Source organism: Perna viridis, chromosome 10 (genome assembly GCF_037379345.1).
Source record: "Perna viridis isolate PV_CMFRI_1.1 ecotype Kerala chromosome 10, ASM3737934v1, whole genome shotgun sequence".
NCBI classification, from domain to species: Eukaryota; Metazoa; Mollusca; class Bivalvia; order Mytilida; family Mytilidae; genus Perna; species Perna viridis.
The window spans coordinates 6,370,463-6,392,016 of record NC_142454.1 but is presented as its reverse complement, the minus strand read 5'-3'; the positions used below and the strand labels follow the sequence as shown (position 1 = coordinate 6,392,016).

The window sequence follows — 21,554 nt, the reverse complement described above, 5'->3', positions numbered from 1 at the left end:
TTAACTTCGAGCTTTTCTAGTTAAACAGGGTTAGACATTAAGGTTTAAAAAGCTTTAAACAACAATTCTGGTTTATTTTGTGGATCTTTTCTTTAGAATGAAATACAGTGCACCTTCGATATATTGCCTCCTTTATAAGGGACCAGGCAAAATTTTAGGTGGTATGCAAGGGTGGCAATAGATCGAGGAAATATTTACATAGAAACTGTGATAATTTTGGAAAAAAAGACCTTGAAAAAGTGTGGCAATAAGTGAAGGACCTGCATTAAAGAGGGGTGGTATAACGAGGGTGCACTGTAATTACTTCATTGACATTTTCATTTGTCATTTTGTTCCCAAATAAAGTCAATCCCTTAGTTTCCTTTAAGCTATTAACCAGAACTTATAGTTTTTAACACAGTTTACTGTCACATTTGAAAGCCTTGTGCAAAGAGTATTTTTAGTTTTACATCAAACTTTTACCATTTAGAGCTGATGCCAAAATTCATAGTTTTGTGTGATGCTTTCTTGCTAGCTCAATTAAGGTAAAGTTATTTGGGCTCAGTGAGTGATGTCTAAATTATGTTAGTTTCTTACACCTAGATGATATTTAATTGATATTTATACCTCTGATTCTGAGGAGAGGGGGGGTTACTGTTTTTTTTTTTACATAGGACAGGACTACAAATAATTTCTATTTAGTTTGAATCCTTTTAAATAAAATGCAAGCAAGTAAGCCAGCTAATTATCTGACTAGTGATATATTAGCTGTAAATCAGGATAAAATTGAATTCTGTGCTTTAAAAACATCCCATTTAGACTCCACTTATAACAGGAATATCTTCATGAATTTGGTAAAATCCTTTTAAACTCCAGTTGAAAGTCATTCAAACTCATTTTCAAGATAAATGTTTTTATATGTTTGCCCCGAAGTTATTTTGTTTCATTCTGATCCAAACAAATATTTTTCAAACAAACAAATATCCACGAATCGATATACATATACATTTAAAATGTGTTTAAGCTTGAAATTATTGAAGAATTGTGCAAAACGTCATCAGACTCAACCATGATACTTTCCATCTTTCAATTTGGGTGTAAATGGTATCTACTGGAAATTTGTATGTGTATTTCAGAAACATAGTAAAGACAAAAATTAACATTAAAGTACCAAAGGTACTTTAAATGTTGATGTTTCATGGATATTCTGTTGGTGTTTTAAATTAAAAAAAAAAATGTGCACAAAAGAAATTATTAATTAGTAAATTCTTGCTGCATATCAGTCCTTTATTGTTTTAAAGTACTTTTAACTATAATTGTGTTAATGATTTTTTTTTACAGGACTGCAAAACTTTTGTGTTTTATAAGGCCTTGTTGTTGTCAATGTTGTTTAAATGATAATGATAACTTTGTAGGGTTTAACACTGAACTATTTTTGACATGTAGCCCACCAGGCTTGTGCAAAAAAAAAATTACTAGCCCTATAGGATTCTTAGAATGTACTCAATTATCCACTGAAAAGAGCCTTTTGGTTTTCTTATTCTCATTCATTGTTTCCTGCCCAGCTTCCGGCATCATTTTTGTCTTTTTTAGGTGGAGGTTCCTTTCCTAGGATCTGATACATTTTAAGCATCTTGACCTTAAGGATCCTTAGAGATAGTGGCTTCCAACATCTATTTATCTTCACTTTAATATTTTGATATTTTTAGCTTGAGAATCCCCAGAGCTATGATGAAATGGTAGAGATACTGATGATTGGACTGAGGAAACTGTGTGAGATGAAACAAAAAGAACATACACATATATCTGATGCTAATAAATCATCAGTGAAAGCAGAGGTTTGTATTCATCTTGAAACAACATGAACTCCCCAGTGTTCTAGGAATGTTCATTGAGAATTAGGGGGGAGAGTAGTCATCCAATATGTTCCACTCTCTTTTTAGCAAGCAGAAAACATAACCATAATGTTATTCATTAATATATGGTGCTTTGTTCTTATACGATTGTTTGCAAATGTGGAACTTAAGTCATTAAGTGTCTGTCCTTGTAAGAGTCATTTTCATGGTGTAATTTGAATATTTGCACCATCAGAATCAAGGAAAACAGACAAGATTTTCCATATCATGTTGGACCTTTGAGTAACAATTTCATTGAAATGTACTGAAAATGAAAATTTCAAGGGCAGAAAACTCTGTCAAAAACCTCATTTTTCTAAGATTCTATTTGAAAAATGTCTGAGTAAATCCAGTGATGCAGAAATCAAATAATGATCTTTTCAACTAAAGAAAGCATCCTTGAATGAAATCATATTTTCAGATTGGTGGGATTTTGACATGCATGTTTCTGCTTCTTCCAATTTTGCCTGATTCTTACAAACACTTACACTTAATCAGTTATGTAATAATTTGTTTACAATAAATATATTTCATTGGATAAGCTTAATTGTAAACCTTAATTAGTAAAATTGTAAATGTTGAAGTTAGTGTTCCTAAGGTGTTCATGTTCTCACATGCTGTAGATGTATGTATATTTATCAATATTTTCTTTGAATATTTTGTTATGTAATATATTTTGTAAGTGAAACAGTTATTCATTTAAGTCATTAAAATTTCAAATAATCGGTATTTAACAACTGATTTTTGTGAGTACTGACAATGTAATTTAAAATAGGATAGCTGATGCTTTGAGAACTTAAATTCACTTTGCTTTACAAAACATTTGTGCATGCAGTTAGATTTTAATTTTCAGATTTTTGTTTATAGTTGACATGTTGATATGGGAATTAAAATCTTTATTTATTTTCTCTATAACAGTTTAACATCATGGAAAACAAAGGAAAAGCAGCCATAACTTTTGATGCTTTTAAGAATAAGTGTAAGAAGAGTCTAACCACATCTTTTGAATCTTTACTGCTGAGGGTAAGAATCTTTCATTTTGTATGTAAAATGTTTCACAGTCTGTTTGTTTGTCCTCGACACTTTTTTGTACATTGTTTCACAGTCTACTTGTTCGTCCTCAACACTTTTTTGTTTCTTAGCAATATTTCAACAATCCTGCATTTAAATATTATTAAAATTAAACATATGCTTTTTACCATGAATTAAATGTGAAGATCAACCTTTTCGCATAGAAAATTTAGAATTTGAAATATATTTGCTCAACAGATCAATTTTCTTTAGATAAAACATGCAAATTTTCTAAACTGGTTTGAGTTTTTTCAATGGTTTTCTTAGAATAAATGATGAATATTACTTATCCTGTCGGCTATAAATTGAAATTAAATTCATGGTAAACAGTTCTTCAATGATTTACATATTTTGGTGTGTATTGTGTGTACTGTTTTACCAGGAAACTAGTTTCAGAACATAGGAGTGTGTATAATACATCTATACCTTGTTAAATATCTTAGAAAAAGGAGCAGATTTTGGTGAAATGCAACAAATTCACTATTATTTAACCTTTGTAAGAATTGTAAAAACATACTGAGATTACCAAAATGTCTTCAACAAGTGTTAATACACCTTTAATTAAACTTCAAATGGCCCTAATGATGAAAGTAATAAAATCCACAGTTACAGAATGATGACACAAAAAGTCAGATAACAGCATGGAAACACATTAATGACCAACATCTCCTGGCTGTGGTGCAGTGGTGTTTATTTATGAAATATATTTGCTCAACAGATCAATTTTCTTTAGATAAAACATGCAAATTTTCTAAACTGGTTTGAGTTTTTTCAGTGGTTTTCTTAGAATAAATGATGAATATTATTTATCCTGTCGGCTATAAATTGAAATTAAATTCATGGTAAACAGTTCTTCAATGATTTACATATTTTGGTGTGTATTGTGTGTACTGTTTTACCAGGAAACTAGTTTCAGAACATAGGAGTGTGTATAATACATCTATACATTTTTTAACACATTTTTACAGACCTAAGGTCGGTTGAAAATTACCGACCTAGAGGGAATCAACATCGAATCGGATACCATTTACGAGCTGCAAAAGCATGCTTATGGATTTTTCATGAGTTTTTTTGTTGACTTGTTCGCTTTGTAGTCATAGATTGTCAATAAAATCTTCTTGAACTGATCTTTTGGTTTTAATTTATTTCCTTCCAAAAGAACACAGCAGTTTATGTTTACAACTGCCATACTTTCGTTTTTGTGTATTGATTAACTAATGTTGTCACATGGTTATTGTAGCTTTGCAAAGGGTATTTAGATGTCACTGATAATGGTGCAGATTTAGAATTTCACCTCTTAATTTTATATCTAACAAGCAATTGGCATGTTTATTGAAGGGATTAATTAATCATGACGAGGACACAAGAAAATTAATTACCGGTATTATCAAAGGAGATTGTAAATTGTTTTGCAATGTGTATATATTTATGTCTTTACGATGTATACAACTTGTTAACGATTTGAAAGAAGTAATTAAAATACACACAAGTTTACACAATTTGATACAATTTGATTACTGAATAACAAATTCTTGGGCACATAGCTCATAGAGCCCTAAAATATTTCCATTGGACAAAGTATAGTTTGTTTAAAAAATAATATCGATATTTACGTATCGTATGAATTCTACTTCATAGTTATTGGATATTCTACTTTTTGAAAATATTGGCTTCCTTTTTTCAGTGAACTAATATCAAAATCCTTATCCAACTGAAAAAACTATTTATTTTAAACATAAACCCTTTATGTATCCCCGATACCCATCAGAGAAAATTCTGCATCTCATTATCACGCTTGGCCAAGTTTTCAACACACATGCCCTATATAACCATCTGCATTGTTTGCTCAGACACCTTCATTGATTGTAGTGAAAACAGTCCTTCTTCAAGAATTAGCAATCTTCAGAAATTTATTACTCTCAATAGAAATCTTTCAAATTTAATCAAAACATATGTCCAAGCTGACAATTTCAGCTATAGTGTGCATTACCCATTTCTTACCCGAATAGTAATGAATACGGACAAAACAGATAAATACAAAAAGTAACAAAAACAGTATTCTTTATTGAAATAAGTACACAAAACAGAAGAAATGTCCCTTCTATTGGCAAATTAATTAAAGCCAGACATTTTCCTGGTTCTAACAAGTTACGCTATTTTCACAGCATACAATTCATACTTGCATTGGTAAAAAAGTTTTTTACATCAACTTTTCAAGGGAAAACCACCCTGCACATTGTACACAAATGCGCACTATACACACCAAAATACGGTACTTAAAGATGGAAAGTAATAAGACAAGTCGTTAGAGTAGATTTTTCTTCTTCTATGATCTATATACATGTAGTTGGAAATTAGTGTAGTTCACTGAATTATGACCATGATTTGATGTAGAAGTAGTTGAAAATATTAACGCTCTGAAACAAATAAGAAAATTTGCCTGATATTACCATAAATGTTATCATACCAAAGGTATAGCACAGGTTTTATTGTATTTGTTTTCAGGGTAAGAAGAGAGAAGATGGTGAAAGAATTAGACATAGAAGTGGTACAACTGAGAGTGAACATAGCTGGACTAGATCTTTTGTAAGTAAACTTAAAAAAAAGTGTCACTGTGGTTTCAGTAGGGACAATATGATTAATTAAGGCCTTGAAACTATTGGTGAGAGGCCTATATTAATCAACTCTCTGTCTGTCGGTCATAAAATTGTTCCCCCTCTGTAACTTAGATATCTTTTGGAGTTAGGCAATAAAACTTGGCATGACTATTCACCATTAAAGGAAAGTATGTCACACACATAGAAAATTAGAATTTGATAAGCTTAGCAAGCTGCACATCATCTTATTGTTTTTTTTGCAATTAACTTTGTAGTTCAATATAAATGGATACATTTCCTGTTCCCTTACATGTAATGAAATAAGTAAAATTAATAACAGCTTAATTTTGTTAACTCAGCCTTGAGCATACATACTTTACCTTGTTAAATATCTTAGAAAAAGGAGCAGATTTTGGTGCAATGCAACAAATTCACTATTATTTAACCTTTGTAAGAATTGTAAAAACATACTGAGATTACCAAAATGTCTTCAACAAGTGTTAATACACCTTTAATTAAACTTTAAATGGCGCTAATGATGAAAGTAATAAAATCCACAGTTACAGAATGATGACACAAAAAGTCAGATAACAGCATGAAAACACATTAATGACCAACATCTCCTGGCTGTGGTGCAGTGGTGTTTAATAAGGCCTTAATCATTCTCCTTAATGTTAAGTCATAAATGAACTAAACCAACCAACTCTCCATCAAATTCACCCAGTATTACATCTAATTCTCCTTATAGAATACCTCCACTTACAACATATAGACAAGATGAAATATCCAATTAAAGAACGCTTGCAGTTACCAAAAGCTATGGTCATTTGGCTCTTAATGGCAATTTCTTGTTAGATCTTCCAAGTAAAATATATCAGTGCCAAGACTAATACTGAAAATCCTAAAATTTCTCAGGGAAGGTATGAAAAAGATCTTTATTTTCTTAATAGGACTCTTCAGCAGCTTCTACTCCAGATTGCTCACCAATGCCCTCACCAGCCTATGTCAACAAAGATACCCAGCACTTCCATTATCCTAGTCCTCCTGGTTCTCCAAAGGAGTCCAGACCTCGGAGCCAGACTCTAGGAGCATTAACAGATACAGGGATACAGACTAAAAAGTTTCAGGATAATCTAGTTAAAGTGAAGGAAACAGTTGTAGAACAAGAGCCACCAAAGAGAAGGAACAGTATGACCAGTCCTATGAAGCAAATGTAAGTTTTAGTACAACTAAGGAAAGAGAGTCATGTCCAGATCTAGCGTACCTAAGAATTACATAAATAAAGAAAAGAGTTACGTTTGTCAACCCTCTATACCACTTATAATCTTTCAGCTAGTCCCATATATACATGTAATAAAAAATACTAATGAGAATTATATCTGAGGTAAAGAGAAGTAATGATATCAGTCAAAACAATTTTGCGAGTTTTTTTGAATAATAAGTCTTTTTTTTTCACTACAGGTCAATAAGTAGTATGTTAATTTTTTCTCAACTTTCCAAATTACCTTCATTAACTTCCTTGGTTTGCAAATCAAATTGACCCCTTATAAACGGCCACCCCTCTGATGCTACCAGTGGCCACAACTTTAAACAAGAAATGAAGGTTTAGCCTTTTGTATCCGGCCACGTTCATCGTCAGTATATAAACTGTAGGTGTCGGTGTAGTCAGATAATCATGATGTTAATGCCTTATTAATGAAGGGAGGTGACCAAGCAATATAAAAATTAGCCTTCCAAAAGGACATAATTATTTGGACTAGTGCCAGTGGAGTTCAAGTTGAGCATTTTCCCCGCAGTATATTTTCAATAAAGTTATTCAGTTGAATGTCATTTGCTCTGAAACCCTTAGATCAGGTGGGCACCCAAGTGTGAAGTTAGTCTGAAACCCTTAGATCAGGTGGGCACCCAAGTGTGAAGTTAGTCTGAAACCCTTAGATCAGGTGGGCACCCAAGTGTGAAGTTAGTCTGAAACCCTTAGATCAAGTGGGCACCCAAGTGTGAAGTTAGTCTGAAACCCTTAGATCAGGTGGGCACCCAAGTGTGAAGTTAGTCTGATGGATTGGTCATGATTATGACTGATAATTAATAATAAAAACATGACCAGGTTTTTCAAATTACAAACAAAAATTGTTACCTTTTTAATCTGTTTGCAATTAGCCATTTAGGTCACACCTTTAATTGATTTTTGTAAGCACCAGGTGCGAATGAGTTTTGACATACTGTAAGTGGGTGTAAATTTGCATAATAAAGGACCCATAGCTCTTGAATGCTCGATCTGATGAATGTTTTAACAGTAAAGAATGCCATGACATGTCTTTCATAGTTGGTTGATATATTTGGTTTTAAAGTTGTCTATTCCAGTTAGCATAGATTTTATATAACATAGTCGTATTCCTTTGTAAAATTGATAGTGGCACAGATCAATTATTTTTGTCAATAGATCACAATAGACAGCTTTCATTTTCCAAAGATTACTCTCAAATTACAAATGAATGTAATCAAATGATTTTACTACATAAGCGCAGGTTGGTAAAACTGTGGGTTTGAAAGTTCAAAAGTCTACAAAACAAATGTCCAAAGTAGACAATAACTTTCAGTTTAGTTTGAAAAATATGACAAATAAACAAAAAAATATTCAGTAGTTGATTGTCATTTCACTTGAAAAAAATCATAACAAATATGAAATAAAACTATATATGATAATGTACCCGAACAGAAGCAAAAAAACATATACAATGAAATACTGAAATTGGCCTAACCTCTCAAGAGAGGCCACCTCTCTTATGTGGCCAGTTTTGGATTGCAGTTTGGGTGGCCACATAAGGGAGGGACTACTCTACCTATCTTCTTTGTGGTTTCTTTAAAAAAAAAAATGATCAAGTTTGGCATATGTTTATTCCCATTGTAATACTGAGATAGTACTTTTATTTGTGGGTACCGATTTTTGTAGTTTAGGAAAAAATCATCAGTTCAAAGATTGTTGAATTAGTGGATTTGTCAACTTTATCATACAAACGAATGAGAAATTTCCTTTTCATTGGGAACTATATTTTGTGGTTTACAAAACCCATGAAAATCGATACCCCACAAACAAATATATTTTCACAGTACATTTTGGTACATGTATATAAGGGTATTTTTTGGAGTTGCCTTCAACTTCGACACTTTGAACTTGACATTATCTGTAGTTTTCTTTAGTGTGAAGTGAGTCTTTTTAATGCAGTGAAATTAAGCCTCACCTCAAATAAATGACCCTAAAAAGGTTGCAAGAATGCACGTACAGACATATAGTTTCATCCTCTATTTCTGTTAATATAAGAGAATCAGATTAAGATGAATTATAATGATAGAAAACTGTAATTAAATTCCCATAACAGACAAATAATTTTTATACATGTATTCACAATTAGGTATCTTTAAGTATCATATTCCCCCTTGTAAGTGATCTTTTGATCGGATAACGTAAATAGACATTATATTTTTTCCTGAAAAGTTTGTATACGTTAGTACAGTTTCAATGACATGTTTTGTACAAGTCATTATACTACAATATTTTCTCACCTAAAGGAATTACATCAACAGGAAACATTTTATACCACAAAACTTGAAAAGAGTTAAATGTGTAATAAGTGTTCAATTTTGTGGACATTGTTAAAATAAATGTAGATGTATGCTGGTACTTCATGTGCTCAGTCAGTCAAACATTGTAGGTAAAATTAATTTTTTAATCATAATTAATACTGATTAAGGACGTTGAATTGATATATGAACATAATTGTTATTGTACAATGTATTGATTTCTTTTTAATACAGATTTTGTGTTAATACATGTATCTGCATATTAGGAAAATATGTTGGAAAAATACTTTTTTGCCCAGTTTTTCAAACTTTAAACCACTTGTTAAATATTTTACCAGTGAATTATTTGTATACTATGTACTACATTTATCCAGTTGAACAACTGGGCCCCAGATTTTTATCAATTTAGCTGGAAGATCAGAATTGATATAGCAGTCGCCAGAGCCTTTAGATTTGTAAAGCCTGTTAGCATCTGCAATTATCTTGCACTACTGCAGGAAAATTGTTCCATTGTCTTAAGGTTCAAATGCAGATAGTTGGGTCCACTTTATAGGTATTTCTAATACATCATAATTAATTTGATGCTATTTACGCTATTTACACCAATAAACAAACCCAATAAACAACTTTTACTGCGAACTAAATATGCTGATTAATTTGGTTTGAATTGACAATGATTCAATTGAAAGTAGTTGACATCTAACCTCTTATCAGTACCTGTTTAACCAAATAAACCAATCGTTCACTGTAGACATATTCAAATTGCTTATAAATGCATTATTCTTGGTTAAAGATGCCAAGGTGTTAAATATATAAATCTTTGTTGACGCATAACCTTTTGATGTTTAACTAGAAATGAAAACCCTGCGAGATTATAAATAGTCATTGTTCATAGAAATGAAATATAAAGAGGTATGCTGAGTACCAATTGGAAGAGCTATCTTCAGATATTTCATGCAAGCCTTGGCGGATCCATACACAAAAATGTGGCAGTGGTTCCGATCAAGAAACTTGTATAATTAAAGAGGTTCCAGGCAGGGAATACACGTCCTGTTCCAGGCTATTATGTGTCGCTCGTTTTTGCCAATCTTTTTACAAAAGGGTCGTATAACCCCCGAAACCATCCTGATGTATCACTCATTGTATTGTATATTTTTATTACGGTTACCGCCTCGTGACATCAGAAGCCCGGAGATGACAATTAAATATAAAACTTTGCTTAGACGATGGCATAGGAATTTCAAAAATGCATTTTTCAGAAATTATGTCAGTCTGTGGTCTAGTGATATTGCTTTTTGAAATAATCATTCTAATGTATGTGTCTCTGGAAGTAGGTGCCGAGAAACTAAGCGCTTTTACATGACACATAGGTGTCTATGCGATAACTTGTAGCACTAGGGCTATAAAGCATAGCAACTGAGAAATTTAGCTAGTTGAGAGGGACATGTACATTAGGACATGTTTATTTCAATGATGAATGATCTGCATGATGAAAACAGATTTGTTCAACCAACGTGTCATAGTTTTCCATCCTCTTATGTCTACCTTGGACTTGACTTTTTATGAGCAACTCGGTGGTTGTCTCTGGAAAAGCAGAGGACGCTTACCCTACCGGTTCATCTGGTCCATACTCCCTGCTTTTAGTGGAGTCCTAGTTGCTCATTTACTTTTTTTGCTTTGTATGTATCATTTTGGTGTGTCTTGTTTTCCATTTCTGATATTTGTCCCTGGATGGCATTCTTTTATTTTCTGCTAGAATCTTGGTTCCCTTGATTACACTTTGACAGACAGATTCAACCTGGAGGTCGATAAAATGAATTTCGACTTGAAAATTTACTGACTGGGAAAGGCCAACTAGTAGTTAGAGGTATAATACCCTTGTTTCAGGAACCATTCTGCACATATAAGAAAGAAGTTCGAAATGACATGAAGTAGTCCTAAGATTACATCTCATTTTTCTCATAGTTAAGTAGAGATATAAAAACTTAGTATCATCTGACAGCTGAATGAATCAGAAGTAGTCTTAAAACTTCAGATCTTTTCTAAGTGTATGGTAAAATAATTCTGAAAGGTATGTTGATATTTTTATGATAGTGAAAATAAAGGGTGCCCATCATAATGAAACCTTCCAGCACCATCTGTACTCATGTAAAATTTGCTATGAGCCTTATAAATAGCTGAATTTAACATAGAAAGTAATGGGGACATGAAATGGTGGTATTATGCTTTGTATTTCAATTACAACATGCACTATGTCAAAGAGTTCGTGTTTATTTATCAAGGTGTTTCATGTAAACTGACATCAAACCTGAATATAACGCAAACTGGTGCACTGCAATGATGGATCGTGAATTTTGGTGTGTGCGTTTTTTTTTTTAATGTCCTTCGTAATCAGAATGATTAATTTAATAATAAAACTAAGTATTCAATATGATAGTAACCATTTACAACAATAAACTTGTGTTAAGATACGTTTGAAATCGTTCCCCGAACTTTTCTTTTATACCCTATTTTTGAAATTCAACGATTGTCTGAGGCTTAAACATTCAAAGGATCGGTATAAATTGATGCAGTACATGAGTACTTTGATTTTTTATATCAGTTAAATGATAAGGAAATTTGAGAAGGTCCATATTTAAATTTTCTTCAAAAGTCAAAATTACAATAAGCCATTCTGTAAGATTCTATAAATATTCAAATTTTATTGATTCATTAGAAAAAAAATATTTGTTTGCTAAAACCTGATGTATCTCAGTTTTAAATGCATTACATATTTCTGTATAAATTCTATCCCTGTGTGCAGGCTGATCTTGCTATGAGGGTTGGGGTACGCCGGCCACCTTTGATAAATTTACAACACTTAGGAACTGATATGAATTGCTGAAATGTATTTATCATGTGGTTACAACTAATCAATATGAAGGTACAACCCAAAAAACTTCATTGAGAAGCATACAATTTATCCTTAAAAATAGAGCTTTCCTGACGGGAAGGACTGATCACATAAGAATTGTCCAGTTGAAAATTTCACTTTCTCCGGGAAACACAAAATTGGAATTTGCATGCCCTGTTAAATAAGAAAACTGAAGTTAAAACTTAGAACAACAATCTTTCTTTGATAGGTTCCTTTTAATTGGCAATAACTCCAGCAATAAAAAAACAACACCTATACCTGATGATATACTTGATGAATCTTCAGTGAACTACACTCCTACAAGAAGAGGGTCGTGGCGACAAGCAATCTTCAACAGAGTAGTTACCCCCTCTAGAACCCCAACACGAGTGAAAGGTATGGACAACATACAGGTGGTTAAGTGATAAAAGTAGTAGTAGAGTCTTGACTCTAATGAATTGTCATGAATGATTTGAATTAGTAGTGTATTGCATAGGTAAAACAAAACGAAAATAGGTGTTAAATTTGTCATTATAAAAAGACTTACTTCAATTTATATAAAGTTAAAAATAAAAGACCTAAATTTAATGTAAATGAGTTAAAGATATTTTGTTTTACTGCTAATAATGATATGTAGGTAAGTATGTAAATGAGGAAATGGCATTTGAAATAAAGCACCTAGAAAATAGGAAACTTATATTATATAATTAAGGCAATCAATATTTCCCTGTTTTAAAATATGTGAAGTTATCTCCACATTTGTGTTACTGTGTTAAATTCATGATCTCTCAAGAACAATGTTTTGTTTTCATGGTAGAATCTCCTGAAGAAAAGGAAGAACCTAAAACCAGGAGGACATCAGAAGAGATTCGGGCCCTGTGGAAGAAATCTATCCTACAAACCATGCTACTTATAAGGATGGAAAAAGAGAAGCAGGATTTAAAAGGTATTTTCTCAATTCATATTATTTATCATGTAAATTCTATAAATATGATTAGGTTTTTTGGTGTGCATGAATTAATGAGTTGATGAGATATGGTTGGGGCTTATCCTACTAATGTGGTTCTGGGCTAACAAAAGGTAGGTAGGTAATTCTATGCATTGCAATAAATGTTATATTGATGTAGAGGGGTTCAAATTAGTGGTGGTTTGAGGTTGAGGACCCTCAATTTTTACCTTTAAAATATCATTCACATGAGTTCTAGATATTCAGCCCTTGTTAATGACACTTTAATATGGACTTAAGCTTTTCCAGATGGGCACCTTGCTTGAGTCCTGGACCTTTCACTCTTAAAAGTACATCTGAAACCATGAATGTAAAATTGGAAAAAACTAAGGAAATTGATATTTCTTCCAACAAGATATGGCAATTATCTGGCAATGAATTTGGTGGTGTTCCTCTTTTGATTATCATGATGCATTGAGGCAAAGTTCAAATGATTTTTTTCAGTCCCAAAATCTCTCAAATTTTATTTTCTATTTTCCAGAGTTTCTATGTCAAAGTCCTGGCCACACTTCATTATTCCAAGTATTGTCATGTGGAGATGACTGACAGTGCAGAATATTTTTTTAATTGGCCATTGCACATATTTTTTTGAATTTTCAATGATCTTTAACATGATATTTTGAAGAGCTTTAGAACCAGATGAATTCTTGCCATAGCCTTTAAAAGTGCTTCATATATTTCCTCATGTGTCAGTTTTCCTATAGACTATAGATATATTAAACCACTTAAAATGACTTAATATTTATAATATCTACAATGTTACTAGGTGGATGTACAAATGGTATGAATTTTGTTTCCATAGTTCTGCATATTTTTATGTAGATTACTGTCAATTTAAGAAAAATATACATATAATAAATTCTGGAAAACACTTAAGGAAGTGATTCAATATTATGCAAGTATTCTCAGAATTATGAAAATTAATGAATTGAATCGCATTGTTTTAATATCTTCCTTAATTGACAGTATCTTCATTTGGTATAGGATCTCAATTTTTATCTTTTTCACGGTGGTATTTTGGGTTCAATATTTCTTAATACTTAGATTATACTTTCTTTGCACTAACTTTTACTAAATAATCTTATTTTCTTAAACTGATAAGAATTTATGGTCAAATATTATTAATTGTACCAACTTATAATTCTAACAACAAACTGTGTCAAAATAAATACTGGTACAATTAACAATTAAATTTGATTTGAATATATTTTTGATACACTCATGTATTGCTTACGAGTCATTCTGCATTGTTTAGATGTAGACTATTAATGAAATAACTCACAAATACTCTGTACTTCACGATTATCTATTTACAATCTGACGTAGGACTCTTTATTCTCCATGGGGTGAGATCTACTGTCATATTCCCAGGTAAGGACAAACAATTAAACAATCACTTTGCATGGTTTTTGGCCTAGAAAAATTTATGCTATTCCACATATTTTGGTCGCAATTTTAGTCCTCTACTGGCTTTAGCGGAAGTGGACTTTAAATTGGCACTCTGTCCTTTCGTCCGTCAGTCAGTCTGGAAAAAAATTGAAGTTTATCACACTTTTTAGCTCACCTGGTCAAGGGCCATGTGAGCTGTTGCCATCACTTGGGGTTTGTTGTCATCGTCCGTCGGTCGTCATTGTCGTTGTCTGTTAACAATTTTTAAAAAATCTTCTCTGAAACTGCTGAGCAGAATTATATGGAACTTTGCACAAAAGTAGTTTTTAGATTTTTGATCTGTCAAAATACACGGCCACCATTACTAAAATTAAAAGATAGGGGTCAGACTGTAGTTTTTTTACATATATCTCCAAAACTGTTAGGTTTAGCCATATTCTTGGCTAGGTAAAAGTGTTCAGCATGATGAGATCTATCTGTGGTCAAATTTTCATTTTTATCTGTCAAGCCATTTAGGAGTTATTTCCCTTTTTTGATGCTTTTTTGTTGTTGCTATTTTTAAGGTTAATTCTTTCAAAAATCGTCTCCTCTGACCCTACTTGACCAATTGGAAGTAAACTTTGTATGAATGTTTCTTGGTATATCTTGTACAAAATATAAATTTTTTGTTTAGATTTCATCCATCAAAAAACATGGCAGTCATTACTAAAAATAGAACAAAAGGGGTCATAATGTAGTTTTTTGCATTTATCTCCAAAACCATTAGGTTTAGCCAAATTCTGACTTAGGGTAAAAGTGTTCAGCATGATGAGATCAATCTGTGGTCAAATTTTCATTTAATCTGTTAAGCCATGTAATGGTCCTTATGATAAGTCTTATGATAAGTCCTACCAAAGTCTTCTTGAGTCAAAATTGTTAGACAACTTCTTGTTAAATTTATTGCCATTGAAAGACAAAATTTAACCAGGTGAGCATTTCAGGCTCTTGGGAGCCTCTTGTTTTCTAAAATTTATCAAAATTTTAGTTTATACACTTTTTTAGCTAACCTGGCCGAACAGTTTTTCAAAACTCTTCTCCTCTGACACTACTTGACCAAATGGAATTAGGAACCAAACTTGGTCTGAATGTTCCTTAGGGTATCCTGCATGGAACTGAAGTGGGGATTTTTGATTCGTTGAGAAATATGGCAGCCATTACTAAAAATAGAACATAGGGGTCAGACAGTAGTTTTTCACATATATCTCCAAACTGTTAGGTTTAGCCAAATTCTGAGATAGTTAAAAGTTTTCAGCATGATAAGATCTATATGTGGTCCAATTTTCGTTTAAATCAATTAAGGTCTCACTAACCACTTCTAACGTTTCCATTATTTTACATGTTAAAAAAGTAATTTTCAAAGTCTCACTGTGAATTCCCAGGACAAATGACATCTTAAAGTTGCATACCGTTGCGAAGCATGGAAAATAAGACTTCCAAAATCATTATGCTAATGGTACGATGATAGTAGAAATTCTTCACAAAATTTACTTGAATAAATAATACTGAAAATCCACATTTTTACCTGTTCTGCTAACTGATAGCATGGAAGCAAATTACTCACACATGTAAACAATATTCATACACTTTTGTAGTTAATTACATATATGATTTTAAAGTACACATTCTCAGCTTCATTTTGACTACTTTTAATTATAATACACACAAATAATGCACTAACAATGCATATGTCTAGGTTCAGTGTGTTTTTGGTACTACATAGGGGGGCCATTTGACCCGGAAGTGGCTAGTGAGACCTAAGCCATGTTGGAGTTATTGCCCTTTTTCGATGTTTTTTTTGCTATTTTTAATGTTATTTCTTTCAAAATCTTCTCCTCTGACACTACCTAACCAATAAGGACCAAACTTTAAATATTCTTTAGGGTGATGATAGAGATGATGTGTGAATTTTGATCTGTCGAAATTTCAACATTGCTGCTGTTACTAAAAATAGAACAAAGGGGACAGTCAGAAGTTTTTCTCATACATCTCCAAAACCGTTAGGTTTAGCCAAATCCTTTCAATTATGGAAATGGTCTTCATTATAAGGCCCACAAAAGTCTGCTGGGACCAAAGTTGTTGGTCAACTCATTATTAGAGGTTTTGCCCTTGAAAGACGAAAAATGATGTTTTTAGCAGTTTTCAGCCAATATCTTGAAAACTTTAATTGATAGAAAGAAGCTTTTAATTGATGAAACTATCCTTATGATAAGTCCTATCAAAGTCTTTATTGACTGAAAATTGTAGGACAACTCCTTGTTGGAGTTTTTGTCCTTGAAAGGCAAAAATGTAATTGGGTGAGCAATTCAGGCCCCTGGAAGCCTTTTATTGTCAAAATTGATGATTTTTTGCTTTTTGGTTTCACAGATAGCAATACAATTAATTCACACACTTTCTAAGGTTAATAAACTCAAAAAGTGATTGCTGGTATACTGGATCAAAATGTAAACTGGTAAATTCTGCAGATTTCTAGAAGATATCCTTGTGAGTTAGTTCAACTTGTTTCAAATATATTTTGCATTTGAGCAAATAAAGTATGTTTTATCGTAAGAGCTACATTTTTTTCTTAAGATTGTAGTGACATGGCTTTTGGGAGTTACTGTTCTTTCACTGCTTTAATTCTCAGGTAGAATTTTGTTTTAATTACAGATGGTTCATACAAACAAATAAAACCCAGATGAGGGATTCAGGCTCTTGAAATCTTTTCTATTTTTCCACTCCAGTTCCTGTTTTCCTAAAAGTAGTTGACTTTTCAAAGTTAGATATTTACAAAGGTCTCCCTATTATGAAATATTATTTCAAAATTATTACAGTGCATGTAATGCATTTGCTATGTTTCACATCCTTATTTGCTTATTGAAATTAAAAGAATTTAAATATTACCAGCTTACTCATTATTCTTTTGATCATGTCTAAGGAATAATGGAATGGTTTGGTGTGGTCTTCGTGATGAATTACTTTTGAAAGTGATCATGACATTTTACCTTGAAAATATACCATGTGACATTCTTTCCATTGATTTCAGTTTATCTGTACTTAGATGATGGTTCAATAGGTTAGTGATAACCCCTCTCCCTTTTTCTGTCACCCCTGCAGTGAAGTGCTATTTCATACAAGTCTCTACATTAATTGCATTTCTAAACCTTTATGCACAGTAATACCTCTGGAGTTATCCAAACTTTTCTCAAATTAATCCTGAGTCTGTAAATGTCTAATAGACTTTGCACATAATTTATTTTCGAATTTATATAACATGAAATTGAACTCACTAACAAATTATAGTTATGAAAAGACAATTTAATGCTAAGCAATAGAAAAAACATTATCTAAATTTACCTTTATCAACTTTTGCTAATATTTGCTACTTGCCTTGGTTGTCCACAACTCATAACCTCAATTAAACTGCAGCTTATTTCCTCTTCAGGAAGATTTTTTTCTTCTCCAGATCTGATGACTTTCACTCATTTAACCATATAAATGGTAGTGAATGCTTGATAAGCATTTAATGGCTACAGAATTAAGGATGACATAATTTCATTAAAATCAAAAGCAGATGGATATTTAGAGGATTACAATAGTTACAAATCTTATTTACCTTTCCAGCTCGTCAGCATGAATCTCAACCAAAACCGGAGTTAGATTATGAGGAGATAACTCCATGTCTAAAGGAAGTCACGTTACAATGGGAAGAGATGTTAACAGAAGAGGATAGAGATACCAGGTTTAGTCCTCAGATTGTGTTAGAATGTGTTAAAAAAGGTATGGAATTTAAAACTTGACACATATATTCATGAGATAATGCCATTTGTAAGTGATGTTGTGGGGCCTTGTTAAATAATAAAAAAATTGAAATGACTACATTGTTGCCAATTGTATAAAATTAGAACTGGTTTTTTTTTCAAAACCTCAAAGAAGAAGATCATCCATTATGTTCTTACACTTCAGTTGCAACCTCACAATATTATCAGTAATATGTGAATTTATGAGATTGAAACCCAAATTAAACTCTGATTATTTAGTAGTATAGATATTTTAACTTATATAGGAAACATTCAGTAAGATTCTATACAGCTTATGTAACTATATTCTCATCAGTTTTTGTATTTAAATATCCCTTGAATAACAGCCATTTTCTACTTTCCTGAATTTAGCCTATCACTTATTTTCAGGTTTACCTAAACATTTACGAGGTGATATATGGTGGCTGATGGTAGAACAACACCAGTTACACTATCCAGCTAAAAATAACATGTCTCCGTCCCGAGAATATAACGACCTGTTAAAGGATCTCACAGAATATCAACACAATATACTTATTGACTTAGGTAATTATTCATTTATTTGTAAATTAAATATATCAAAATTTATGAACACTGATTGTGCATTCTTCTTTAAAGTCATGTTGATGACTTTTTAGATAAATTTGATTGAATAAATATGCTGTTCAATGTTTATAAAGTAAATTATATCCTTGTCACCTTATTTTTTCTAATACAATGAAACCTGTCTTACCCAAACCTTTTTTTAGAAATGACGTATTTATTCAGTTAAGTCAAATGTTTAGTTTATCCACATTCCAAATGAAATAAAACTGGCATAAGAGGGATCGCAGATGATGTCTAATTATTATATATTGTAAATTTAGTAAGGGTTGGGTTTCCACAGGTATGAATGCTTTAGTGATCTTTTAAAAAAAGATGAGGAAATTCATTTGGAAACTTGAAAATGTATTGTCTGTATGAAAGTGTGCCATGAAGTGGTTTGATACAAATAAAATTTGTAAATTTACATTAAGTGGTACTCCATTATAAAACAAAATTTGAATTTGAGATTTATTACTTCAAATTTAGTGATGTTGCTTTCGTATTAATCTTGAAGTTCCTGAAGGTATTATTTCCTTACATTACAGGCAGAACATTCCCAGAGCACAAATATTTTTCCACACAACTTGGACCAGGCCAGTTGGCCCTTTACAATCTACTTAAGGCCTATAGTCTTCTAGACAGAGAAGTGGGCTACTGTCAGGGACTTAGTTTTATTGCAGGCATTCTTCTTATGCATGTAAGTAAATTTTGGTGTTTTATTATTTTATTGACATTGAATTAAATCCATGTTCCTTGTTGATGATCAAATACTGAGATTTAATTGAAGACATTTCCTTACTGACTAAAATAAAAAATCTCCAACTTGCTTGTTCTCAAATTGAAAGTCACAGTATGATTTTTAAGTACTTATAATCATAATAGTAATTTATTGAACTTGACCAGTAAGTCAGGGTTTGCTTAGGGAAGTTATTCAGGTTTGAAAAAATGGAAGTTAAATTGAGCATGAAAAGGCATTTAGCTAACATTTCCCAATAACTTTAATCACTTGAACAATTAATGAATTTAATTGCATTCCTAATTTCAGTTTGGAGGCATTGTGAATTGTGCATTTAATCTTTATTTTTGTTGAATGTAAATGACGATTTGTTCAATTTTAATTGTATTGTGACCAACTGTTAATGTTATCTCATTGTTTTCATCAGATGGATGAGGTGTCAGCCTTTGAAACTCTGAGGCACATGATGTTCAACCTTGGTCTGAGAAAACAGTTTCATCCAAGCATGATGCCATTACAGGTAGGTAGGTCTGAGAAAACAGTTTCATCCAAGCATGATGCCATTACAGGTAGGTAGGTCTGAGAAAACAGTTTCATCCAAGTATGATGCCATTACAGGTAGGTAGGTCTGGGAAAACAGTTTCATCCAAGTATGATGCTATTACTGGGAGATTCCCAGAAAATCAAGGGAAAATTTAGCATTTCCCACATAAAAAATTAAGGTTTGTAGATGGTTTTTGATTGAAATTACTATATTTTCAGTGAAAAATCCCCCCAAAACATTGTTGAATTTTTACTTAAAAAAATTTGCTCTTAAAGTCTTCCACATAAGACAGTGTCAGTGTCAGTAGAATCTTCTAAATGAACTAATACAAATAGTAGCAGATATCAGAATAATGCATGGAGTATTATTGATACTTGTAGATCCAGTTATACCAGCTGATGAGACTGATCCATGACAATTATAGGGAACTACATGACCATTTTGAGGAACATGAGATAGCTCCAAACCTATACTCCACTCCATGGTTCCTTACATTGTTTGCTTCCCAATATCCTCTTGGATTTGTTGCTAGGGTTTTTGGTAAGTTACTTTATATTTTGCTTTGAAAACTGATTTTTCTATATCTACCTTTAATAAACATGTAGCTTTGTCTGTTCGTGTGATAAAGGGTAATAAAAGAATTACCCAACTGATCGGCAAAAACTCAATAGGCAAAAAGGAATGAAAGTCCATGCAACAAATGGCAATATGACCTTCTCTGCATTTCCTCCTGTATTATTAATTCGATTCACAGGAAACGTCTTATAATGTTATATCACTATATGAAGATGTGCTTATTATCAGAAATATCTGTTTTGACAAGTTGTGCAGTGATATGGCAATTAATTTACCCATTACACGTGTGTTGTGGTTGTATTTGTTCCTTTAAGTTTTTTTTTTAGAATTAAATGAATAATTTGTATTAATTTTCTTTTCCAGATCTCATTCTAACACAGGGTGCAGATGTGATACTCAAAGTAGGACTTTTGTTGCTAGGCAACCATAAAGAATTAATTTTACAGTGCAATTCCTTTGAATCTATAGTAGAATTTATCAAGACGACCTTACCAGAGTTAGGGATTATTCAAATGGAAAGAATAATTAATCAGGTCAGTGAACAAATATGAAGGGTCTTAGTAAATGGATTAAATCTGAGGACTTGAATACCGCAAAAAGAAAAGAACAAAATGCGTTCTAATGTTAAAAGATCCTGTTTGGTAGTGTAGAGGAAAAATATGTTAATACTGTGAAAGTACTTTAATTCGTGGATACCAATTTTCCTGGATTAGGGAAGATTCAGAATTTTGTGGATTCTTGAATTCATGGTTTTGAAGATTTCAGTATAAACATCAATGAGAATCTCCTTTTTGTTGGGAATCTTTTGTCTGGCTCACCCACGAAAATTGGTACCCCAATAGTATTTTCACAGTAATCAATTGAATATGGTCTTCAAATCAATTGGAAA

At 32.1% G+C, this 21,554-nt stretch overlaps 1 protein-coding gene across 6 annotated transcripts in view; it reads left to right on the top strand.

Annotated features, from left to right (window-relative positions):
* LOC148604299 (TBC1 domain family member 1-like) overlaps positions 1-21,554 on the top strand; it is a 48,542-nt gene that overhangs the window by 22,845 nt on the left and 4,143 nt on the right. For 3 of the 6 annotated variants that reach the window (XM_088550673.1, XM_088550677.1, XM_088550678.1), the window contains exons 6-19: positions 1,689-1,817; positions 2,793-2,897; positions 5,451-5,531; positions 6,493-6,755; positions 12,244-12,410; positions 12,832-12,960; positions 13,787-13,801; positions 14,347-14,391; positions 18,049-18,204; positions 18,615-18,770; positions 19,355-19,506; positions 19,973-20,065; positions 20,470-20,629; positions 21,029-21,198. In XM_088550673.1, the coding sequence (XP_088406799.1) occupies positions 1,689-1,817; positions 2,793-2,897; positions 5,451-5,531; positions 6,493-6,755; positions 12,244-12,410; positions 12,832-12,960; positions 13,787-13,801; positions 14,347-14,391; positions 18,049-18,204; positions 18,615-18,770; positions 19,355-19,506; positions 19,973-20,065; positions 20,470-20,629; positions 21,029-21,198 (1,821 nt within the window). Of the gene's footprint in view, positions 1-1,688; positions 1,818-2,792; positions 2,898-5,450; positions 5,532-6,492; positions 6,756-12,243; positions 12,411-12,831; positions 12,961-13,786; positions 13,802-14,346; positions 14,392-17,470; positions 17,501-18,048; positions 18,205-18,614; positions 18,771-19,354; positions 19,507-19,972; positions 20,066-20,469; positions 20,630-21,028; positions 21,199-21,554 lie in introns of all 6 variants that reach the window. The other 3 variants (XM_088550674.1, XM_088550675.1, XM_088550676.1) reach the window with 3 other exon arrangements.